At 46.0% G+C, this 26,501-nt stretch overlaps 1 protein-coding gene across 1 annotated transcript in view; it reads left to right on the top strand.

The window, feature by feature from the left end:
- DNAI1 (dynein axonemal intermediate chain 1) overlaps positions 1–26,501 on the top strand; it is a 172,511-nt gene that overhangs the window by 68,694 nt on the left and 77,316 nt on the right. The window contains exons 12-13 of the mRNA XM_082191317.1: positions 4,902–5,152; positions 25,452–25,541. Coding sequence (XP_082047443.1) covers positions 4,902–5,152; positions 25,452–25,541 — 341 coding nt within the window. The remainder of the gene's footprint in view (positions 1–4,901; positions 5,153–25,451; positions 25,542–26,501) is intronic.

The following is a 26,501-nucleotide window of genomic DNA, read 5'->3' as shown; positions in this document are numbered from 1 at the left end:
ATGCCTGGTCTACATGGACAGGGGCCTCTCCCTACCTGGGAATCACAGTTGAAATCAATTGTGATCATGGTGAAATCACTACTTGGCATTGAATGGAGGTGCGTAAAATGCTCCAGGATCATGGAAGAGTTTAAGCTGGCACATCAGCATAAAATAGGCCCAAGGTTTTTTGTTTTTTTTTAATAAGAATCTTTATTTGCGTCAGCCATTGGCCATAGCAATAAAACAACAATACAACACACAAAGAATAAAACTAAAAAGTCAATTATATAAAATACATTTTAGAGGACAACAAAATAATAGTGGCAAAACATAACGATAATAATAGTAAAATCCTAGGAGAGGAATCTGGGCGACGACGCTAATGTCACTCAGGTAGCAGCTCTCAATCTCATTGCTCTCTCGACAAATTTGGCAACCTTCTCTTTTGTCGAGCCGTTCTGGTCGGCCAGGAGTGAGAACAGCTTGGCTTCGCAAGAGTGGCCCGGGATGGCAGACAGGAGCGGCGCGATGGTCTCGTCCCTGAGATCTTTATATAGGGAGCAAGACAAGAGGACGTGTGACACAGTCTCCGCGCAGCCAGCTCCACAGGGGCAGAGCCGGTTCTCGAATGAAGTTCCTTGGTATCTACCCTCAAGAATAGCCGAGGGTAACATATTTAGTCTGGCCAGTGTGAAGGCCCGTCTGAGTTTTGGAATGGTTAAGGTAGACAAATAAGGTGCCCGAAAATCAAAGTGGGAGGGGGGCAGATAAGCGTACCAAGCACTAAATTTCTTAATATAGGCCAGATTATTTTGCTGCTCAATATCCTTCATGCGCTGCTCAATAATAGTTTTTGCCTCGGGGAGACCCATTTTCAGGAGATGCTGTGCTTGGAGGCCACATATAAGTAGTTTTTGATGCACTACTTTGGACCACCGACTTCTATGTGCATCTCGTGCTACTAGAGGTAGTAGTCCGGATGGGTTTAAATTTAAGCGAAGCCAATAGTTAAATGCCCAAGGTTGCCAACTAAACAGCTTAAACATATCCTAAAGAGAGCCTTTTTCCTTTCTCCTGCTGTTGAAGCAGACCGATAGCAATCCCTTTAGTCTAGTGTGTTTGGCTCAGCATGCCATCTGAAGCTGGGCTTATGGTTTAGCTCTCTCCAGGCCTATTTATGAGCAGTAGCCAAGCTTTAAAAGATGCCTGCCTCTTGGGAGAAAAGCAATGACAAACCCAGACAGCATCTTAAAAAGCAGAGACATCACCTTGCCAACAAAGACCTGTATAGTTCAACCTATGGTTTTCCCAGTAGTGATGTATGGAAGTGAGAGCTGGACCATAAAGAAGGCTGATCGCCAAAGAATTGATGCTTTATGAATTATGGTGCTGGAGGAGACTCTTGAGAGTCCCATGGACTGCAAGAAGATCAAACCTCTCCATTCTGAAGGAAATCAGCCCTGAGTGCTCACTGGAAGGACAGATCCTGAAGCTGAGGCTCCAAGACTTTGGCCATCTCATGAGAAGAGAAGACTGCCTGGAAAAGACCCTGATGTTGGGAAAGATGGAGGGCACAAGGAGAAGGGGACAACAGAGGACGAGAGGGTGGGACAGTGTTCTAGAGGCTACTAACATGAGTCTGACCAAACTGCGGGAGGCAGTGGAAGACAGGAGGGCCTGGCGTGCTCCGGTCCAGGGGGTCACGAAGAGTTGGACACGACTAAACGACTAAACAACAACAGCCAAGCTTTCGTTTGTGGTTTACAGCTCCTGGTTTATCTTGGAGAGCTAAGCCATGAAGAAGAGAAGAAGAAGAGTTTGGATTGATATCCCGCCTTTCACTCCCCTTCAGGAGTCTCAAAGCGGCTAACATTCTCCTTTCCCTTCCTCCCCCACAACAAACACTCTGTGAGGTGAGTGGGGCTGAGAGACTTCACAGAAGTGTGACTGGCCCAAGGTCACCCAGCAGCTGCAGGTGGAGGAGCGGAGACGCGAACCCGGTTACCCAGATTACGTGACTACCGCTTTTAACCACTACACCAAACTGGCTCGGGGTTCAGATAACACATCAAGCCAAACCATGGCATAGCTCAGGTTGCATATCAGCAAGATGACTGGGGTGGAGTAAAGGAACCTCAGTTCTTCCCTTCCAGAGCCCAGAGCCTGCATGCTTGCGTGTTTGGCTTATCACGATGTGCGAAACAGGCTAGCTTAAGGTGTCATGCAAAAAGAGGTGTCAGAGAAAGGACAATCACCCTGGAGTGGAATGACTGATTGTACCTCCACTTTTTTAAAAAAACCCAAACAAAACCCAGCAAACTTGTGACTGACGGCAGATCCACTTAAATCTACTTTAAATGTATGAAGCAGATTCAGTGCACGTTTAAAGCAAACAGTTGCTGCACAGAGGATCCTGTAAACTAGTTTGTTTAGGGTTGCCATATTTCAAACAGTGAAAATCCAGACCCCAAGTTTGCCGACATGGGTTGCCATGCGTCCAGATTTTCCTGGACATTTTTGAGCAGGGGGCAATTTCTGTCTGGACATTGCTACCGACCACAGTATTCCGGATATGTCTGGGAAATTCTGGATGCGTGGCAATCCTAAGTTAATGGTGCCACAGAAGCTGTTTTAGGGGGCGTGACGGGTATGGTTGCACTGGTCACTGCACAACAGGGGGTGCCAAAATGCTCTATAACGGAGCATGAGAGGCGCGGAGGGGGCACATTTTAGCATTGCACAAGGCGCAGCTGAAATTTGAGAGCCCTAGATTTGCCACTGGTCCTGGGAACTGTAGCTCTGTGGTAAGAAACTACAGTTCTTGTGATTCTTTGAGGACATCATGTGTTTTCAATGTTAGTTGAATATGCGTTGCACTCATTCTCTCTCTCTCTCTCTCTTTGTGTGTGTCCGTGTCCACATCTATTTAAAACTTGTCAACTTTCATATGACTGGTTTGAATCAGTAGCTTTCCACATTCAGCCCTTTGGAAAATTTCTTCTGTATTAGGGCTGCTTACTTTTAAGGGAAGGGCTGATTCTGTGATGCTTTTGATGTAATGATCTGTGGACTTTTATATGTATATTGCATATTTAATGATAATGATAATAGGCTGCAGGAAAAGGCACTGGAAGCTTCTCACCTGGGCTAATGTGCTAATGAAACGTGGCAACAAATTACATATTCATTTGAGTTTTCCCAAACCTCTTGCATTTCATAACTTCATATGGTGGAATTTAATGAGTGCCTTTAAAAAACCCAAAAATATCATGAGCAAACTAAGGAGGAAACAAGTCAGAATGCAGCAAATTAGCACCACACTCCAGCTTAGGGGTATCTTAATAAAAGTGTTACGGTGCCAAAAATTAAAAATAAAACCAAAACTTGTCAACGTAACTTCCCTAACTCAGACTAGTGAGCAAGTTGGGGAAGTCTGGCGGGAGATTTGCCCCCAAGAAGACTGGTTTTGCATCCTAAGATGTATTCATAAAGCGGCTGGATTCACCCTGACTTCCTAAACTTCATTAAAAAAAATTTGCATCATGATCCACATGATTAAGAATTGCAAATGCCAAAGACACACACTAATGCAATCCTAGTTTGGAGTTTGCATGAAACAAACTGTTCCAAACAGAAGCCTATCTATCTGAAAAGCCTGAAAATGGGAGTCTGTGGTGCTTCTCAGCAGTCTATGCTTTTGTCCATCTGTTCTAGCAGCATCAAAAAGGGGCAGATGGTCTCAATCTCCTTAATGGCAATTTTATAATAGCCAGAGGCTGCTTTCGTGCATCAGTCCCCATCACGGTACTTTCTCAAGGCTGAATGTACTAGTTCCTTTAATATTTCTTGGTATGCCTTTCATTCGCAAGTGTCCTTCTCCTGACAGAGGCATATACTAGGGTCTGATTCACCAGTAGTCATGGAAATGACTGCTTTCATGATGAGTAAGGGGTAACTTATGCGAATGAGAAATGTAGTAGCAGCCGTCCAGAAGATTAGATCTCGCTTGGAAAAGTATTTTCCAAAATGCAGTTGTGACCTCACAGTTGCTCCTGCTTCCCTTAGAATCATAGAATTGGAAGAGACCACAAGGGCCATCGAGTCCAACCCCCTGCCAAGCAGGAAACACCATCAGAGCACTCCTGACATATGGTTGTCAAGCCTCTGCTTAAAGACCTCCAAAGTAGGAGACTCCACCACACTCCTTGGCAGCAAATTCCACTGTCGAACAGCTCTTACTGTCAGGAAGTTCTTCCTAATGTTTAGGTGGAATCTTCTTTCTTGTAGTTTGGATCCATTGCTCCGTGTCCGCTTCTCTGGAGCAGCAGAAAACAACCTTTCTCCCTCCTCTATGTGACATCCTTTTATATATTTGAACATGGCTATCATATCACCCCTTAACCTCCTCTTCTCCAGGCTAAACATGCCCAGCTCCCTTAGCCGTTCCTCATAAGGCATCGTTTCCAGGCCTTTGACCATTTTGGTTGCCCTCCTCTGGACAGGCACAGAGTCCTTAAGAAAGAGTACTTTGCAGAATGCTGCTTTTATTCTTAAAAGTCGTCTTCTCCAACCACGACCGACAGCTTTATACATATCAAACGCAACCAGCTTTCTACCATCCAACCAACCCACACCCAAAACTAACATTGACCACTCTATATATGCAGGTACAATTTGGTGAAAGGTTGCATGAGTCATTGTAGGCTGCTGAATCATGCCGACTTAGTTCTTTTAGCATTAAAGAAACAGCGGCCAATTTTTAGCCGTGACAAGGGTCTTGGTTGTCCCCCTGCTCCCCATCAGATTTCCCTGCCAGGAGCTGAGGGTGATGATGGACGCTGGCTGAGATGGGCCTTTGAAGATCCAGCTCCTTGATGCTCCAGGCCAATTGACCCTTTCTCTCTCTCTCTCTTGCCCAGACGACTTTGTGAAGCAGAGCCGAGGGATGCTCCTGCTGTACACCTTAAAGAACCCCTCTTTCCCGGAGTACATCTTCAACAGCGAGAGCGGCATCATGTGCCTCGACATCCACGTGGACCACCCCTACCTGATTGTGGTGGGTTTCTACGATGGCAATGTGGCCATCTACAACCTCAAGAAGCCCGCCAGCTCCCAGCCTGGCTACAAGAGCACCGCCAAGTCTGGCAAGCACACCGACCCCGTGTGGCAGGTGAGTGGAGTGGCCCCCTTGCTCTTTCTGAAAACTGGCTTGATCCCCGGATAAATCGCAGTGTCTCACCAAGGCATTCCCAGCCAGTGTGGTGTAGTGGTTAAGAGTGGTAGTCTCATAATCTGGTGAACCAGCTTCGCGTCCCCGCTCCTCCACATGCAGCTGCTGGGTGACCTTGGGCCAGTCACACTTCTCTGAAGACTCTCAGCCCCACTCACCTCACAGAGTGTTTGTTGTGGGGGAGGAAGGGAAAGGAGAATATTAGCCACTATGAGATTCATTAAAGGTAAGGGGACCCCTGACCATTAGGTCCAGTCGTGACCGAGCGTGCAGCGCTCATCTCGCTTTATTGGCAAAGGGAGCTGGCGTTCAGCTTCCAGGTCATGTGGCCAGCATGACTAAGCCACTTCTGGCGAACCAGATCAGCGCATGGAAACACTGTTTACCTTCCTGCCGGAGCGGTACCTATTTATCTACTTGCACTTTGACGTGCTTTCAAACTGCTAGGTGGGCAGGAGCAGGGACCGAGCAACGGGAGCTCACCCCGTCGCGGGGATTCGAACCGCCGACCTTCTGATCGGCGACTCCTAGGCTCTGTGGTTTAACCCACAGCACCACCCGTGTCCCTTCTTTGAGACTCCTTAGGGTAGTGATAAAGCGGAATATCAAATCCAAACCCTTCTTCTTCTCTTCTTTAAAAGACGTCGGCACGTCATTAACCTACATAAATCTTCCCAGCTATTGAATATTGTTCAGCATATATCTCTGTCCCTTTCCTTTCTTCCTCGCCCGCACCCTCTTTTCTGAAAACGAGTCTTCCTGATACGGTGCAGCGATAAGAGTACCCTTTGAGAAGGGGGCAAGGAGTGCCATCAATACGGCTTCTCCTCATCCCAGAGGGGAGGGGTTGTGAGTGGGAGCTGTTTCCCGCAGGGGCAGGGGGGCGTGTATGGCTCCCTGCCCCTGATTGCTTCTTTTGCCGTGACCAAGTCTTGCAGCCGGCCAATAAGGCCGGCTGGTGGGCGGGGCTAGCCACATTTAAACAGCTGCGGCAGCACTCAGCTCCCAGTCTGTTCCTGCTTTCTTCGGATCTCCCTCCCTCCCTCCCTCCCTCCCTCCCTCTTAGGTCAGCTTCCTTTGCGTATTGACCTTGCTATGGACTTTGGTTGGTTGCCCTGGTTGCCCAAGGGGCCTGGTAGGACTTTTTTATCCATTTGGCAAATTGGCACCAGCCTCTTGGTTTTTTCGCCTACCTCGTAGCAACTCGTCCCAACTTTCTGGTACTGGCGGTTAGGCATTGGAATAGGTGTGCTGTGTTGGATTATTGGGTATGGGCCATCATCTACCTCTCCTGTCCGATGCCCTGCTGGTGGCTAGGGCCATGGCACGACCCCCGGTGACATCATGGGGGAGCTTCCAGTTGTATTTGAATCAACAAGCTCCTCCCATTGGTTGTCGACCCTGATATGGCTCCTGTGGAATCTGGTATTGCTGTTTCATCCAATGCCTAAGCCAATACTACTCACATGCTGTAACCAATAAAAGTTGTGGCCTCCTTTGCCCATTAACCTAAAATAATGTGTCTTTGTGGCTTTTTGCGGGTGGTGGGTCCTCAACTCACAACCTGCTTCCAGCTAGGTAGCCATTTCTCCTCTGATGCCTGGCATTTTAATGATCACATTGAAACCTGTGGCCAGACAAAGGGCCTCTGTGGCTTTTCTTTGTTTCTGAAAAAGCCAAACATGCAGGGCTTTGGCTCTGTTCACTTCAGGGGTAGAAGGGGATGTGATGGAGAAGCTAGAAGGAGAGGCCACGCGTTGTTGAAAAGTTCTGCAGGGGTAGAAAGCATCTCTGCTTCCCCTCTCTGCTTTTACAGAGCATCACAGGTCTGAAGCAGCTGCCTTAAAATAGCTACATTTAGCAATAATTTACAGGGGAAATTCTAACCACCATGTAAGAAGTTGTTGTTGTTGTTGTTTAGTTGTTTAGTCGTGTCCGCCTCTTCGTGACCCCCTGGACCAGAGCACGCCAGGCACTCCTGTCTTCCACTGCCTCCCTCAGTTTGGTCAAACTCATGCTGGTAGCTTTGAGAACACTGTCCCACCATCTCGTCCTCTGTCGTCCCCTTCTCCTTGTGCCCTCCATATTTCCCAACATCAGGGTCTTTTCCAGGGAGTCTTCTCTTCTCATGAGGTGGCCAAAGTCTTGGAGCCTCAGCTTCAGGATCTGTCCTTCCAGTGAGCACTCAGGGCTGATTTCCTTCAGAATGGAGAGGTTTGATCTTCTTGCAGTCCATGGGACTCTCAAGAGTCTCCTCCAACACCACAATTCAAAAGCATCCATTCTCCCGTTATCAGCCTTCTTTGTGGTCCAGCTCTCACTTCCATCTACTGGGGAAACCATAGCTTGAACTATACGGACCTTTGTTGGCAAGGTGATGTCTCTGCTTTTTAAGATGCTGTCTAGGTTTGTCACTGCTTTTCTCCCAAGGAGCAGTCGTCTTTTAATTTTGTGACTGCTGTCACCATCAGTAGTGATCATGGAGCCCAAGAAAGTAAAATCTCTCACTGCCTCCATTTCTTCCCCTTCTGTTTGCCAGGAGATGTAAGAAGTAAACCGTATTAAATGCTTTGGGTCTTATTCCCAGGTAAATGGGGTGAGGATTAGCCTAAAAAAATTCCCAGGGAGCACCAGGGGCGCAGGGTGAGCAGGGCAGGTCACAATAGTGGTGCTGAGCTGGTTTTTCTTTTCGTTGTTGTTTTGACCATCATGCTGATATCAACTACAGGAAAATACACACACACACACACACACACACACACACAAAATACTGAAGAACAGTGTCTGTATGTATTTACATTAAAATATAGTATATAGAAATTCTCCTGCTACTAATAATTTGCAACATACAAAAGGTTTAAAAAGAATAAAACTAAATATATATTGAGATTACAAATACAATAAGTTGTGCTATTGAACTGCCAGAATTATGACCGGCTTTAAAGTCCAACAGTGTTACGATGTTCAATAGGCTTGCAGAATATGAAAACAGGAAATCAGTTCTGAGATACGGGGGTCTTGCATGTGTTGAATTATTCGGATCACTTTAAAATGTGTGCTGTTTTCATGTGATGGTCTTGTTGAGCCTGATCCACACGAATGCTGTTGCGTGTTGGTGGGGAGGTAAAAAATCAACTTAAGGTTGACATTGCAGTTGATTTTTTCGCACACTTTGAAGTGCCCTATTCTGAATAAGCCAGCTGTGGGGTGTGCACTGGCAGGAGCGTGCCCTGGCAGGGGCTGATGGGAGTTGTTGTTCAGAGCACCTGGGAATCACCAGGTGAGGAACGCTGGGCTGCGTCAGAGACCTTCCCCTGCCGCATTTGGGACATGCAAAGCACTGAACCAGACCTGCAAACCCTCCCAAACACTGGAGTTGCTTGGCTATTCCCCAGCAGTCTCTGAAACTCAGGGACAAAGCCATTGTGCAGCCGCCGCTGCTTCTCCTGGGTCTTTTGTTTGCGTGTGATTAATGCTCTCGCTTATTTCTAAACTGCTCTCCAGGCACGGAGACCGTCGGGTCTGCGGACGGCTTCTTGCCTGGCGCTGAACGTGTCCCCGGATTACTTGTCTAGAAGGAAAGCTGCTCTGTGACGGTGCTGCCTTCGCAAGCCCTGGGCTGGGCTCTGCGGGGTGGCTCAGGGTAATCTGAGGAAAGGCAGCGCCAGAGCTTGGCTTTCGAATCTGTTTTGCGTGGCGAGATCCCGCCTCCCACCAGTAGAAATAAAGACACAGGACACAGTAATTTAGGTTAATGGGCGAAAATTAGGCCACAACTTTATTGGTTACAGGTGATGAGCGGTGTTGGCTTAGGCATTGGTCCTATCGACTACAGTGGTGCCCCGCAAGACGAATGCCTCGCAAGACGGAAAACTCGCTAGACGAAAGAGTTTTCCGTTTTGGAGGTGCTTCGCATAACGAATCTCCTATGGGCTTGCTTCACAAGACGAAAATGTCTTGCGAGTTCCTGCGGTTTTTTCCCCTCCCCCCTTTTTCTAAGCCACTTATCAGCTGATCCGATAAGCCGATAAGCTGCTAAAAGCCGCTAAAAGCCGCTAATAGCGCTAATCTGCTAATCCGTCAATGGGCTTGCTTCGCAAGACGAAAAAACCGCTAGACAAAGAGAATCACGGAACGGATTCTTTTCGTCTTGCGAGGCACCACTGTATCCGGCTTCAGCCTGGTTGCTTGAAGACCGAAAAGGATTAACACCAGCCGGGGGAGCCCTGCTGATGCACATCCACTAGGGACTCCCCTGGGGTCACCGCTCGGGGGGGGGGCTTTAGGCCCTGACCTCCACAGGTTTTGGACAGGGCAATGCCCCCCAGAATCCTTTACCGGACTACCCTTCAATATTTGGGGGAGGCGATGGCGCTCCCCACCCCATACATCTACATTACAATACCCATACCAATGCCTAACCACCAAAGCCGAGAAAGTTGTGACGATTCGCTACGAGGTAGGCAAAAAACCAAATGGCTGGTGCCAATTTGCCAAGTGGAAAACATTCCTACCAGGCCCCTTAACGGCGACCAACCAAGGTCCATAGCAAGGTCAGAAGGGAAACCTTGAAAGGCGGGCGGGTGGGAAACAAACTCAGCTGAGCGGCCGAAGAGGGAGATTCACGGCTTAGCCTTCAAACATTAGAAACGAACAAGAGAAGGCGGCCTTGAGCATGTCACCAAGGGTATCCACACCACCACTTGAGTATCCCCCACAAGTCCAGATGTTGCTGGTTTCATTGCTCTGCCCCCCAATAGTCTACACCCCCAGGGGAAACAATCCTCAAGTACAGTCATACCTCATGTTACGTCCACTTCATGTTACATTCTTTCAGGTTATGTCCTGCGGCAACCCGGAACTACCGGAAAGGGTTACTTCCGGGTTTTTGCCACTCGTGCATGCGTAGAAGCGCAAAATAATGTTGTTAGGCGCTGTGACGTTACCATATGAGAGTGCTGGAGGTGAAATAGTTAAACAGGTTACGCTATCAGAACCCAGGGGGTGGAGTCAGAGGGACTATAAAACCAGCTCTGGGAGGGGCAAAGGGGGGAGTTCGTTGGGAGTTGGGTGGTTGGTTGGAGTGGGAGTGAATTGGGACAGGGTCTGTGGGTAGGTTGAGTTAGTGTAGCGAAATAAGCTGAGTCAGGAACAGTTAGGGGCTAGGAAGACAAGTAAATATCTGAGAGGTGGTCTAGTGAGTGAGAGCAGGTAGCGGAAGTTATAGGTCTGGTTAGACACCCCATGATTGTAATTGACCGATACCCTTTATGAAACCACACGCTTGTTAAACTGCAATAAATAAAGAGAAGTTTATGTTCCAATTTAACCCTGACTGGACTCAGTATTGTACCAGGCAGGGCCTGGGTGGTGGCAGCGAGAAATAAAGTGGTGGCACAGGGATCAATAGACGGTGATACGTCCGGGGACCCTGTGTGATCGCCACAAAAGACCCAGGAGAAGCAGCGGCGGCTGCACAATGGCTTTGTCCCTGAGTTTCAGAGACTGCTGGGGAATAGCCAAGCAACTCCAGCGTTTGGGAGGGTTTGCAGGTCTGGTTCAGTGCTTTGCATGTCCCAAATGCGGCAGGGGAAGGTCTCTGACGCAGCCCAGCGTTCCTCACCTGGTGATTCCCAGGTGCTCTGAACTACAACTCCCATCAGCCCCTGCCAGGGCACGCTCCTGCCAGTGCACACTCCACAGCTGGCTTATTCAGAATAGGGCACTTCAAAGTGTACGAAAGAATCAACTGCAATGTCAACCTTAAGTTGATTTTTTACCTCCCCACCAACACGCAACAGCATTTGTGTGGATCAGGCTCAACAAGACCACCACATGAAAACAGCACACATTTTAAAGTGATCCGAATAATTCAACGCATGCAAGACCCCCGTATCTCAGAACTGATTTCCTGTTTTCATATTCTGCAGGCCTATTCAAAAAGGGGAAAAGAGAGGACCCAAATAATTACCGGTAGATGAAGGGAACGCAGTGGATGTAGCCTACCTTGATTTCAGCAAGGCATTTGACAAGGTGCCCCATGATATTCTTGTAAAGAAGCTGGTAAAATGCGGTCTTGACTATGCTACCACTCAGTGGATTTGTAGCTGGCTGGCTGACCGAACCCAAAGGGTGCTCATCAATGGTTCCTCTTCATCCTGGAGAAGAGTGACTAGTGGGGTGCCACAGGGTTCTGTCTTGGGCCCAGTCTTATTCAACATCTTTATCAACGACTTGGATGATGGACTCAAGGGCATCCTGATCAAATTTGCAGATGACACCAAACTGGGAGGAGTGGCTAGCACCCCAGAGGACAGGATCACACTTCAAAACGACCTTGACAGATTAGAGAACTGGGCAAAAATAAACAAGATGAATTTTAACAGGGAGAAATGTAAAGTATTGCACTTGGGCAAAAAAAATGAGAGGCACAAATACAAGATGGGGGACACCTGGCTTGAGAACAGTACATGTGAAAAGGATCTAGGAGTCTTGGTTGACCACAAGCTTGACATGAGCCAACAGTGTGACGCGGCAGCTAAAAAGCCAATGCAATTCTGGGCTGCATCAATAGGAGTATAGCATCTAGATCAAGGGAAGTAATAGTGCCACTGTATTCTGCTCTGGTCAGACCACACCTGGAGTACTGTGTCCAGTTCTGGGCACCACAATTCAAGAAGGACACTGACAAACTGGAACGTGTCCAGAGGAGGGCAACCAAAATGGTTAAAGGCCTGGAAACGATGCCTTATGAGGAACGGCTAAGGGAGCTGGGCATGTTGAATGGTTTTTCTTTAAATGTAAAGGTTCATCATTGTTTCACTCCATGTGTATGTCTTTAAGGGGCCGGAGTAAGGGCCAGAGCAAGATAACGAGACCCAGCTTTACAGCTGTGAAACATAGCAGGTGCTGCTGAGTTGTATTTGATTAAGGCGTGTCAGCATTTGGGTAGAGTATATAAGGAGCAGCACCTAGCTCTCCCTTTTCCCTGGGGGATGGGTTGGTGGTTGGGTCATGTTTGTTTGTTAATATATTTAGTGTAAATGGAGTTTTTGTTTTTCTTATTAAAACCTTCTTTAAGTTATTTTTGAGTCCTTTCTTTTTAATGCATGATCTCCCCAGCAAGCTCTCTGCAGCGTTACTATACTGCAAAAAGCCAACATCTTTGGTTATGGGCCCAGCTGCTGAGTGGATGACTGCATATTTTTGGACTCTGAGAAAGGTTTGAAAACTCCTTCTCCTGTTAGCGTAGTTTTTGTGGGTCTGGAAGAGTTCCAGAATGGTTGACCGGGTTCCTGAAGCTGAGAAGGCTCTGGTCTTCCCACAGCTAACAGATGAGAACTATAGTTTATGGTCTTTTCGGGTGGAGGCGCTTTTGACCTCTAGAGAAGTATGGACCCTGTAACTAATGCTTGGTCGAAAGGAGATGCAAAAGCCAGGGCGATAATTAATTTGGCAGTCAGCGACCAGCAAGTAGTCTATATAAGAAATAAGAAAACTGCCAAAGAAATGTGGGACAGTCTTGCAGCAGTGCATGTTAGAAAAGAGTCAGCGTCTGCATTGACGTTTTTCAAGCAGTTGTACCAGACGAAGTTGCAGCCTGGTGGTGATTTGGCAGCACACTTGAGACGTCTGGAGGCAATACGCGGCGAATTAATTCGAAGGGACATGGAGGTACCTGATATTCAGTATGTTTTTATCATCCTTTGTTTCCTTAATGAGGACTTTGATGGTATAGCTAGCCAGATATCTGCTGTTCCACCAGCACAATTAACTGTGGAAGGGGTAACGGCAAGATTAATGGGCGAGTTGGATAGAAGGGAGGCTTGTGCCATAAGCACTCCTGTTTCCAGAAAGAATGAGGAACGCCATATGCCAACCTGTGGTGATACAACTGCATTTAAAGCTGCAAAGCGTTGTTGGTTCTGCAATAAGCAAGGACATTTTGCAAGGGACTGCAGATCCAAAGGAAAGCAAAGTACTCCCAAGTCTGTTTCTGTTCATCAGTCACGGTCGTCAGCCCAGCAGCCAACATCGTATAGTAAAGACAGAAACGAGCCGCGAGCTTTTCACGCTCGGACTAAAGATCGTAAAAGAATTAAAGATGCCAAGTGGAAGTCTTTTGTTATCGACTCAGGAGCATCGCAGCACGTTTGCAATGATCGAAGCTTGTTTATTTCTTTCGAAGAGGAAATTGGTAATGTACATTTAGCCAATTCACAAGTCCTGCAGTCGCTTGGCGGGGTACTGTTAAACTTGACTCTTTAAACATTACAATAGCGAACTGCATTTACTGCCCGTCAGTGGACAATTTATTATCAGTAAGATGTTTTGCTCGTCAAGGCATAACTGTGCGTTTCTTAAAGTCAATGTGTGAGTTTTTCGAGGGGAACAAACGTCTATTGTATGCCCGGGAATCTGATGGTTTATATAGACTGTATTTTCGCACCTACTCCCAATCGCCTATAAATTGCAGAGCAGCACAGTCAAGACAGGGGTTGAGGAATGTAAGGCCACATTCTGGGTGTGTCCACGAGGCGCACAGAATTCTGGGACACCTGAATTTTGCTGATGTAATTAAGAAACAGAATATTGTCAATGGCCTCAACTTAAAACCATGCAAATTCTTTATGCAATGTCTATCCTGTTGCAAGAATAAGATTAAGGTTGCACGCAAGGGTAGGTGCCCAGATAGGAAAGTAACTGAGCCATTTGAGCGTGTACATTGTGATTTAGTTGGGCCACTCCCACCATCATTAGGAGGTTCTAAGTACTGGCTTACCCTCATAGACCAGTATAGTAGATATTGTTGGACTTATGCAATAGCTGAGAAGTCCCAAGCATTTGAGAAGTACAAAGTTTTTTGCAACTGGGTAAAAACGCACTTTAACAAACCTATTAAGAACCTGTTTTCTGACCGGGGCGGGGAATTTGTTTCTGAGGATTTTGAGAAATTCCTGGAAGCGCAGGGGACTACTCATGAGTTATCTTGCCCCCGAAGTCCCTGGCAAAATGGGCTTGTTGAAGTTGTGCAGCGTGACCTGCAGGCAGGGGTTAAAACTTATCTGCACGACGCTAATCTGCCCAAAGCGTTTTGGGCTGAAGCACTCAATGCCTTTTGTTATGTTAGAAATCGCAGTTATCATTCTGGTTTAGATGTCACCACCTATGAGAAGCTGTTTAAAAAACGCCCTAATTTGAAATACCTACGTATTTGGGGTTCAGATGTAATTATGCATTATCCCGCTAAGCAGAAATTGGGTGAACGTAGTGTACAGGGGAAATTAATGGGCTACCAGCAGGGGGCGTACAGAATTTACATACCAGCAACTGGCAAATTTCATATTACCAGAAGCATGATACAAACTGTAAATTGGAATGGAGTTGCTGTTTTCCAAGATACTGATGGTATAAATGATACTGAGGAAGAAGAGGTAGAAGAAGCAGCAGCAGGAGGAAATGGTGATTCTGAATTAATGGGGAAAGACAAAAAGCCTGTTGAATCTGATAATTTGTTGGATTTAAAGTCACAGGCACCCGAGGGGAGGTTAGATTCTCTTGAGTTTTCTGACCGTGAGCTTAGCCTACAGGCACCTCTTCAGTCTGACAATGATGATTTACAACCTGAAACTAGTAGTTCACCGAGTCCCATTAAGTCTGAGGAGTCTGACTCTCCTTCCGGACTGAGACGTTCAGATAGAAAGAGGCAGAAGCCACAACGTTTCGCAGATGAACATTTTAATACTGTGTATGCCAAAAAGGCGGTTTTTGAGCCAAAAAGCTACAATGATGTTCAGAATTTACCTAAGCACCAAGCTGAAAATTGGTATAAAGCTATGAACTCTGAGATAGCTTCTTTAAAAGAGCATAACACTTGGTCTCTTGTACCACAAACCCCAGATATGAGACTTATTGATTCAAAATGGGTTTATAGAGTTAAAATGAATGACAAAAATGAAGTTGTAAGGTACAAGGCAAGATTAGTTGCTAGGGGCTTTCAACAAATTCCAGGCGAAGATTATGATTTGTGCTATTCACCAAGTGTAAAATATGAAACAGTTAAGCTTTTGTTAAAAGATGCTTCACAGTGTGGAAAAGCCCACTACACAATGTTTCTCTGCTCTTAAGAGAGTGGTAATGTACCTTAAGCATACCAAACATTATAGGTTGCAGTTTACATCAAGTATTGACAAAGGTTACACATGAAAGACATGTACAAAGTATGCTTTATGTTTTTGTTCCACAATGATGAACCGCAGGGGAAATGTTGAATGGTTTTTCTTTAAATGTAAAGGTTCATCATTGTTTCACTCCATGTGTATGTCTTTAAGGGGCCGGAGTAAGGGCCAGAGCAAGATAACGAGACCCAGCTTTACAGCTGTGAAACATAGCAGGTGCTGCTGAGTTGTATTTGATTAAGGCGTGTCAGCATTTGGGTAGAGTATATAAGGAGCAGCACCTAGCTCTCCCTTTTCCCTGGGGGATGGGTTGGTGGTTGGGTCATGTTTGTTTGTTAATATATTTAGTGTAAATGGAGTTTTTGTTTTTCTTATTAAAACCTTCTTTAAGTTATTTTTGAGTCCTTTCTTTTTAATGCATGATCTCCCCAGCAAGCTCTCTGCAGCGTTACTATACTGCAAAAAGCCAACAGTTTAGCCTGGAGAAGAGGAGGTTAAGGGGTGATATGATAGCCATAAAAAATGAAGGGGGAATCTGTGTGCGTCCTATGGGGTGAATGCAGGCTTTTGCTGAAGCCTGGAGAGCAAGAGGGGTCGGTGCGCACCGACCCCTCTCGCTCTCCAGGCTTCAGGAAGCTATCAGCAAGCCTGGGGAGCTCGCGGGAGTTCCCGCAGGGCTCCCTAGGCTGCGGATAGCAGCCTGCTGCACGGAGTGCGGGGATTTGAACCGCCGACCTTCTGATTGGCAAACCCTAGGCTCTGTGGTTTAACCCACAGCACCACCCGCGCCCCTAAACATCCATGGAGGAGGAGACGGCTATTGATGGCTACTAGCCGGGATGCCTTCACAGATAGAGGCAACAATGCCTCCAAATGCCAGTACAGTGGTGCCTCACAAGACGAAAAGAATCCGTTCTGTGATTCTCTTCGTCTAGCGGTTTTTTCCGTCTTGCAAAGCAAGCCCATTGACGGATTAGCGGATTAGCACTATTAGCGGCTTTTAGCGGCTTTTAGCGGCTTATCTGCTGATCGGATCAGCTGATAAGCGGCTTAGCGGCTTAGAAAAAGGGGGGGGAACCAGCAGGAACTCGCAAGACATTTTCGTCTTGCGAAGCAAGCCCATAGGAGATTCGTTTTGCGAAGCACCTCCAAAACGGAAAACTCTTTCGTCTAGCGAGTTTTCCGTCTTGCGAGGCATTCGTCTTGCGGGGCACCACTGTAGCTGGAAACCACTGGAGGGGGGAGGGCTCTGGTGCTCGGATCCCACTTGCGGGATTCCCTGCTTGTGGGGTGTCTGCTTGGCCCGTGTGAGAACAGGATGCTGAACTAAATGGGCCGTTGGCCTGATCCAGCAGAGCTCTTCTTGCATTCTTACGATAATCTCTATTGTCATTGTCCCATGCAGAACAACGAAATTGAAAAATCTACATAAGACATTCAAAACCAACAAGCCTGCAATCCCAGCCTGGTTAGCCCCTAAAAACTCTGATACCCCATAATTGAATACAACATACTCCCATAGAGACTACCTTACACTGTGGTACGGAAGCTGTACTGCCCAGGACAGGATGGGGTTGTGCAGGGTTGTTAAGGCAGCAGAGAGCATTGTTGGCTGCCCACTCTCCACCTTAGAGCAGATTTATGCCACAAGGTGCCATAGGAAGGCACTGGACATAGCAAAAGATCCATCGCATCCTGGTCACTGTCTCTTCGAGCTCTTGCCGTCGGGACGGAGATACAGGACGATGAAGACAAGAACGAGTCGTCTTAAGAACAGCTTCTTCTCCAGAGTGATCTCGGCCCTGAATGGGAAGCCTGGACTTTGAAAGTCATCTAATCTCCCTTGCTGTATTATACTGTATTGTTTAATTAGTGTTTTTATGGAGCAGTCAAGTAATTTCGTTGTCCCCGAAGGGGGCAATGACAATAAAGATATTCTTATTCTTAAAACCAAAATCGTATTTCGCTAGAAACTGTTTCTCAGACGGCTAGTCCTAGTCTTTATAACCCTGGACCTTCTTCCAGAAGGCAGAAGCTGAAAGAGATCATTTCCGGGGTGCGCACCGTCCTGCGCTATCTCTGCAGCTTTCTTATGGCACCTGGAAGCGTAGATTTGATCCAAGGTGGGAAGAGGGCACCCAATTACTCATCTGCCTCTGGCTCTTCCGATCCTTGTTTACCTGCTGGTCACCAAACTGATCACATCTTACGAAGTACATTTTGCTGGCTGCTTTGAGCTCAGAGCAGTTTTTTTCTTCCTAACTGGAAGAAGAATGTTAAAGAGTATTTTAGGGAAATAAAATAGCTTAAAACTGCCAGGTGAAATGGAGTTGAGTTATTTGGCCTGTCGTTCTTGTCTTCTTGGGGAAGATCTCATCGCCTTCTGGGGCTTATATTCAGGGCTCCAGCTCCCCCTCCTGAGAGTGGCTGCCCTGGCCTCCTCATTGTGGCTGATATATCTGCGGCAGGGGGATGCTTGTCCCTTTCCCTCATTCATTCACTCATTCATTCATACATAACCGTCTTCTAACCACCTTTCTGCTACAGAGACATCAGGGGAGCGTGCAGTCAATAAAAGATAACACTGAACACTAGAACAATAAGAACAGCAATGAAACTCAAAGAACAAAAGGCAATGGGACATATTCTAAATCCATTTTGGAAGCACAGGTCCCACTGCATGCTAGCAAAGCAGGCTAATGGGACTTCCTCTCTGAATAATAATAATAATAATAATAATAATAATAATAATAATAATAATTTATTTATACCCCGCCCATCTGGCTGGGCCTCCCCAGCCACTCTGGGCGGCTTCCATAGAAACCAAAAATACAGTAAAATATCACACGTTAAAAACTTCCCTGAACAGGGCTGCCTTAAGATGTCTTCTGAATGTCAGGTAGTTGTTTATCGCTTTGACATCTGCTGGAAGGGCGTTCCACAGGGCGGGCGCCACTACCGAGAAGGCCCTCTGCCTGGTTCCCTGTAGCTTTGCTTCTCGCAATGAGGGAACCGCCAGAAGGCCCTCGGCGCTGGACCTCAGCGTCCGGGCAGAATGATGGGGGTGGAGACGCTCCTTCAGATATACAGGACCGAGGCTGTTTAGGGCTTTAAAGGTCAGTACCAACACTTTGAATTGTGCTCGGAAACGTACTGGGAGCCAATGTAGGTCTTTCAAGACCGGTGTTATATGGTCTCGGCGGCCGCCCCCAGTCACCAGTCTAGCTGCCGCATTCTGGATTAGTTGTAGTTTCCGGGTCACCTTCAAAGGTAGCCCCACGTAGAGCGAATTGCAGTAGTCCAAGCGGGAGATAACCAGAGCATGCACCACTCCGGCAAGGCAGTCCGCAGGCAGTGAGGGTCTCAGCCTATGTACCAGATGGAGCTGGTAAACAGCTGCCCTGGACACAGATTTGACCTGTGCCTCCATGGACAGCTGTGAACCCAAAATGACTCCCAGGCTGCGCACCTGGTCCTTCAGGGGCACAGTTACCCCCTGAACTCCTGCAGGTGATGGCCGAGGACAGATCCTGCCCTACCTTTCCCTGCCCTGGAGCCAGGTAAGGTGTCACCTCATGCAGCAAAGTGACTCTTCCCACACTCGTGACTCACTGATAACAGGCTCACGTTGGTGTAATTAGATGTATCATCTTTTTGTTCGCTGGTTACAAACGTCTCTGTTATTTTATTTATTCAAAATATTTATACATTGTCCTCCATCCAAATCGATTCTGGAGCTGTGTGCAACAGGCATCAATAGAAATTGTTCACATACAATACGCTAAAAACAACTTGAATCCAAACAACAAAACGGAGAAGGAGGGGAACCAATGAAACAAATCACTGTAATAGGACCATTTAAGGGGGGGGGGTGGAGTTTGGGATTCCAAAGGGTTCACAATTACAATTTATTCTGTTGCTTTTATTTTTTTTTATCATTGTTATGTAAATTGGGAAATTCGTGGAAGGGAACCTTGGTCGACCTTAGAAAAAATGGTTTAAGAATAAGAACTGATGTATAAGTTCGATGACTAAGTTTGGATAAGGTAAAACTGGATTTTTTAAAATGAACTAAACTAAATGAAAATAAGGTTATCAAAAATAAACTGAAGAAAGGGATGAGAAACACTGCAAAATTAATGAATGTTAGAATGATGACGGCTTAGAAGCTAGGTGGTTTATAGCAGTAATGTTTAAGTTAAAAGAAAAGAAAGGTTAAAACTAAATGAAATTAAGGGAGAGGACTTGCTGAATAAATATTTTGAAATTGGAATACAGAAAGGGGAGGTAGGAGGAGGTCAGCGAAGTAAGGCATAAGAAAATAAGGGATTGAAATTATACTTGTTCTTTTTTGTCTGTGTTTTGTTTGTTTTTCTTCTGTATATAATTTCTGAAACTTCAATAAATATCTATTAAAAAAAAGTTGTTGTTGTTGTTTAGTCGTTTAGTCGTGTCCGACTCTTCGTGACCCCATGGACCAGAGCACGCCAGGCACTTCTGTCCTCCACTGCCTCCCGCAGTTTGATCAAACTCATGCTAGTAGCTTCAAGAACACCATCCAACCATCTCATTCTCTGTCGTCCCCTTCTCCTTGTGCCCTCCATCTTTCCCAACATCAGGGTCTTTTCCAGGGAGTCCTCTCTTCTCATGAGGTGGCCAAAGTATTGGAGCCTCAGCTTCACGATCTGTCCTTCCAGTGAGCACTCAGGGCTGATTTCCTTCAGAATGGAGAGGTTTGATCTTCTTGCAGTCCATGGGACTCTCAAGAGTCTCCTCCAGCACCCTAATTCAAAAGCATCAATTCTTCGGCGATCAGCCTTCTTTATGGTCCAGCTCTCACTTCCATACATCACTACTGGGAAAACCATGGCTTTTACTATACGGACCTTTGTTGGCAAGGTGATGTCTCTGCTTTTTAAGATGTTGTCTAGGTTTGCCATCGCCTTTCTCCCAAGGAGCAGGCGTCTTTTAATTTCGTGACTGCTGTCACCATCTGCACTGATCATGGAGCCCAAGAAAGTAAAATCTCTCACTGCCTCCATTTCTTCCCCATCTATTTGCCAGGAGGTGAAGGGCCCAGTGGCCATGATCTTCGTTTTTTTGATGTTGAGCTTCAGACCATATTTTGCACTCTCCTCTTTCACCCTCATTAAAAGGTTCTTTAATTCCTCTTCACTTTCTGCCATCAAGGTTGTGTCATCTGCATATCTGAGGTTGTTGATATTTCTTCCGGCAATCTTAATTCCGGCTTGGGATTCATCCAGCCCAGCCTTTCGCATGATGAATTCTGCATATAAGTTAAATAAGCAGGGAGACAATATACAGCCTTGCCGTACTCCTTTCCCAATTTGGAACCAATCAGTTGTTCCATATCCAGTTCTAACTGTAGCTTCTTGTCCCACATAGAGATTTCGCAGGAGACAGATGAGGTGGTCAGGCACTCCCATTTCTTTAAGAACTTGCCATAGTTTGCTGTGGTCAACACAGTCAAAGGCTTTTGCATAGTCAATGAAGCAGAAGTAGATGTCTTTCTGGAACTCTCTGGCTTTCTCCATAATCCAGCGCATGTTTGCAATTTGGTCTCTGGTTCTTCTGCCTCTTCTAAATCCAGCTTGCACTTCTGGGAGTTCTCGGTCCACATACTGCTTGAGCCTTCCTTGTAGAATTTTAAGCATAACCTTGCTAGCATGTGAAATGAGTGAAATTGTGCGGTAGTTGGAGCATTCTTTGGCACTGCCTTTCTTTGGGATTGGAATGTAGACTGATCTTCTCCAATCCTCTGGCCACTGCTGAGTTTTCCAAACTTGCTGGCATATTGAGTGTAGCACCTTAACAGCATCATCTTTTAAAATTTTAAACAGTTCAGCTGGAATACCATCACTTCCACTGGCCTTGTTATTTGCAGTGCTTTCTAAGGCCCATTTGACTTCACTCTCCAGGATGTCTGGCTCAAGGTCAGCAACCACACTACCTGGGGTGTACGAGACATCCATATCTTTCTGGAATAATTCCTCTGTGTATTCTTGCCACCTCTTCTTGATGTCTTCTGCTTCAGTTAGATCTTTACCACTTTTGTCCTTTATTATGGTAATCTTTGTACGAAATGTTCCTTTCATATTTCCAATTTTCTTGAACAGATCTCTGGTTCTTCCCATTCTGTTGCTTTCCTCTATTTCTTTGCATTGCTCGTTTAAGAAGGCCTTCTTGTCTCTCCTTGCTGTTCTTTGGAAATCTGCATTCAATTTCCTGTATCTTTCACTATCTCCCTCGCATTTTGCTTGCCTTCTCTCCTCCGCTATTTGTAAGGCCTCGTTGGACAGCCACTTTGCTTTCTTGCATTTCTTTTTCATTGGGATGGTTTTAGTTGCTGCCTCCTGTATAATGTTGCGAGCCTCCATCCATAGTTCTTCAGGCACTCTGTCCAGCAAATCTAAATCCTTAAACCTGTTCCTCACTTCCACTGTGTATTCATAAGGGATTTGGTTTAGATTGTATCTTACCTGTCCAGTGGTTTTTCCTACTTTCTTCAGTTTAAGCTTGAATTTTGCTATAAGGAGCTGATGATCTGAGCCACAGTCAGCTCCAGGTCTTGTTTTTGCTGACTGTATAGAGCTTCTCCATCTTTGGCTGCAGAGAATATAATCAATCTGATTTCGATGTTGCCCATCTGGGGATGTCCATGTGTAGAGTCGTCTCTTGTGTTGTTGGAAAAGCGTGTTTGTGATGACCAGCTTGTTCTCTTGACAGAACTCTATTAGCCTTTGCCCTGCTTCGTTTTGATCTCCAAGGCCAAACTTGCCAGTTGTTCCTTTTATCTCTTGATTCCCTACTTTAGCATTCCAATCCCCTATAATGAGCAGAACATCCTTCTTTGGTGTCACTTCGATAAGGTTTTGTAAGTCTTCATAGAACTGGTCAATTTCAGTTTCTTCAGCACCAGTAGTTGGTGCATAAACTTGGATTACTGTGATGTTAAAAGGTCTGCCTTGGATTCGTATCGAGATCATTCTATCATTTTTGAGACTGCATCCCAGTACAGCTTTCGCCACTCTTTTGTTGACTATGAGGGCCACTCCATTTCTCTTACGGGTTTCTTGCCCACAGTAGTAGATATGGTAGTCATCCGAACTGAATTCGCCCATTCCCGTCCATTTTAGCTCACTGATGCCCAGGATGTCAATATTTATTCTTGCCATCTCATTTTTGACCACATCCAACTTACCCAGGTTCATGGTTCTTACATTCCAAAAGGCCGGGGGAAATAAGAAAAAATATATTTAACTGATGTTGAAAAGTTTGTAAATGCGGGTGCTAGTCAGAGCGCTTTACTGAGGGCATTCCAAAGTCAAGTGCCAATACCTCTGAGATGCAGTTCCATCCAGCAGTATGATAATGATGATGATAATAATAATAATAATAATAATTTATTATTTCTACCCCGCCCGGCTTCCCCAGTCACTCTGGGCGGCTTCCAACCAAATATTAAAATACAATAATACACCAAACATTAAAAACATATGAAACTTTGTCTAGGTAGATCCTAAGGACCCCCCCCCTTTCCAAATCCACCCCATCCCAAAGTTTGGACCTGCATCACAAAATGTGCCAGAGCCACCAAGAAGCTTGTTCCCAGCTTCTTTTTCCAAAACGAACTCTCCTTCCTCTTCCAAATCTCGCTTTTCCTACCCTGGCTTGCCTTCTCTCAAGTGTAACCATACTGTGACTGTTTCATTCACGGCAACAGATTAGACTTCAATGGATTCCTTTTGAGAAATAAATAGGACTTGGGGCTGTGAATAAGGCTTGATGGAATGATACCGATAAATAGCTTTGGTTTATATTAAAAAGAAAACCCGAGATCTCTCCAGTGTTATTTTTTTATTATTATTAAAAAAGCTATCAGGGCTTCCTTTTAAATGCAAATGTTTGAGTTCTGCCACTTATCAGAAGATAAAGAGGGTGATAATACCAAGTCTTTGTAGCGAAATGGCATAGCATGATGGGATTGAGTGCCCATGTGCATTTCAATGGGAAGTAGAAGACCCCGCATATCATAGCTCCTCTAAATGGGCCAATGTTGTGCAGTATTGCATGCCAATGCATGCCACTCCCTGAAAAGAGGATTTACGTACTGGTCTTTTTTCCCCCGTCCTTGAGCGGGGAAAGATGGTTGGCCACTGGCCACATGGCAATCCCTAGATCTCCCTATCCAGATTCATCTAGTCCAAGGCCTGCAATGCAGGGATCTGTCCAGGGACAGATTTTGTCCAGGGACAGATTTGTGAATCCGGGGACATCTGGTAATCATAGGCTATGCCCATAATGAGCGTCTGTCGCTTACTCCTGATGTAGCTGTTCATCCAGGCTGATGGTGGATTGGAGCACATTCGCCACAACAGCCTTATGAAGCAGGTTTGGCTGAGAGTGAGCCACAGGCTCAAGGTCAGCCAGCGAGTTTCATGGCCAAGTGCATACCCTCTCACATTTCTCTGGTGAAAAGAGGGACATCCTATTCCATACCCGCCAACATTTTTCTGATGAAAATAGGGACACCCTAAGGAAAAGCATTTTGAATTCTGATGCTGGAGGAGACTCTTGAGAGTCCCATGGACTGCAAGAAGATCCAACCTCTCCATTCTGAAGGTAATCAGCCCTGAGTGCTCACTGGAAGGACAGATCCTGAAGCTGAGGCTCCAAGACTTTGGCCACCTCATGAGAAGAGAATACTCCCTGGAAAAGACCCTGATGTTGGGAAAGATGGAGGGCACAAGGAGAAGGGGATGACAGAGGACGAGATGGTTGGACAGTGTTCTCGAAGCTACCAGCATGAATTTGACCAAACTGCGGGAGGCAGTGGAAGATAGGAGGGCCTGGCGTGCTCTGGTCCAGGGGGTCACAAAGAGTCGGACACGACTAAACAACAACAACAAAAGTTGTGGCCTATTTCACCCAAGATATACTCTTTGTCCTGTCTGGTTATTTTGTTGCCTTGGGGTCATGGGTCCTTGGCATGGCAACCACTGCTTTAAGAGCAGAATCAGTGCAGAGAGGAGCCTGGTGCTCAGAAATCCGCCATTCAGCCTGCGGTTTTATTTTTTTGGGGGGGGAGAGCTGATATGGTATGAATAGATTGCGACACAAGAAATATGCACTAGGCTCTTGGCTGATGAGGCTCATTTACATTAGGCGATGCTAACAGGGATCTATATCTACGGAACGGCTTCGACAGAGACAAATGCCACCTTCACGCAGCGCAGAATGTTATTGGGAAATGACTGGTCTGGCTGATAGATGCATCGGGAGCTCCAGGCAGACAGTTTGCAAGCCGGGCCATCTTTTATTCTGCTGCCTGATTGAATTTCCACATCTGGAAATTGGATCAATTATGAGGCATTTGATTCAAGCTGAGATTTGTCTTACAGACCTCCAAGTGTTTATCCTCCTCTAACTGCCCTCTTCTGAACTGTCAAAATCCGAAAGGCAAATCTCTCTGGTTTTCTACATGGGTGGCTAAAATACAGAGTGGATTTCCATTCTCCTTGCAGAAGCAGCCAAAGAGTTATGAAAAATGAGGCAGTAACTTCTTGTCTGCCCCACTTTAGACGTAAGGTGGGAGAAAATGAGCATTTTGGAGGACTTGCTGCCAGGTAAATGAGTATATGGTTGCAACCTTAGACTATTGCCTTGATCTAATGTATAAAGTTTGCTTAAACGGAGAAAACATAATCCATTTCCCTGCAAGGTAGTTTGCAAACTGGTGTTAGAAACCCAATCTCTGTGGTGGCTCTTGGTGGCATGATCCACCAAGTTTTTCCCTTGCACAAATTCCTTCTAAATGGAGTGCTGGACTCATCCTGCACCCAACCTACCTAGCAGCAGAATAAGTCTGTCTAAGCAGAAAGACCATCCAAGGTGAAATGTTAGGGCTTCTCTGGGGGGTGGCGGCAATTGGACTGTGGATTAACTGGATGAATGGAGAGAGAACAGAGTTTAGCATCTTTCGGTAAATTCCAAATAAAACCTTTCATTTGCTGGGAAATCTTTGTGTTTCTCTTTCCCAGGTCAAGTGGCAGAAAGATGACATGGACAACAACTTGAACTTCTTCTCCGTCTCTTCCGATGGGCGCATTGTGTCCTGGACTCTGGTTAAGGTAAGCTTGGTGTCAGCCTATCATTCCTGCCCCTGTTTAATATCCTGCTATGTGTGGTGTTTGGGGATGCTGCTGTTATGAAAGAAGGGACTTCGTCTTTCCCGCATTAGGCCTCACTATTCCTAATTGCACATGCCTATTTAAAAACAACAAGAGGAGTTGACAAAATTGAGAACATTAAGGCACTGAACCAGTCCCTGCCCCCTTTCAGGATTTATCCGGTAGCTGTCGTGAGATCCTGGCCTGTTGGATTATGCACTGCTAAGAGCTCTTTAATTCTTCCACTCTCAGCTGCTGCTGAATAGCCATGTGTAGCTCAAGCCCCACTTGGCTTCCATATTCTTGGTTGGGCCACAAGTATTATTATTGCCCTTCCTTCCTTCCTTCCTTCCTTCCTTCCTTCCTTCCTTCCTTCCTTCCTTGCCTTTAAGCATCGGGTCCCGGGATGGTTACAATAGTATTGTATTCTGTTATACAAAGAAATTAAAAGAGTTACAATTAGAAAAGCAAGTCAATCCATTCCAGCCAGTACAGACCAGTATAAATACAAAATATTGTAACTGAAAAGGCCAGGTTTGTGTGCAAAGAGGTTCATCTTCAGCATGTCAAGGAAAAAAAAACCACCTGAGTTTTAGAAGACATCTGAAGGCAGCCTTCTTTAGGGAAGTTTTTAATGCTTGATGTTTTATCGTGTTTTTACTACTCTGCTGGGAGCTGCCCAGAGTGGATGGGGAAACCCTGCCAGATGGGTATAAAGATAGATTTGTTTATTTGTTTGTTGTGATGAAAGCTATACAGTGAAGATGTCAGATGCAACTCTGTGGGTAGGAAGTTTCACAGTTTTGGGGCTGCCACAGAGACTCCCCTCGCCTGGTCTCCCATTCCCAACAATTCTGAGGACGGCAGACCTAACAAGATTGCCTATCACCCTGCTGAGCTTAATACCTGAGAGGTGCTGTA

Source organism: Podarcis vaucheri, assembly GCF_965113315.1.
Source record: "Podarcis vaucheri genome assembly, chromosome: 11".
NCBI classification, from domain to species: domain Eukaryota; kingdom Metazoa; phylum Chordata; class Lepidosauria; order Squamata; family Lacertidae; genus Podarcis; species Podarcis vaucheri.
Note: the sequence above shows the minus strand (reverse complement) of the source record. Positions and strands in the feature narration are given on the sequence as shown.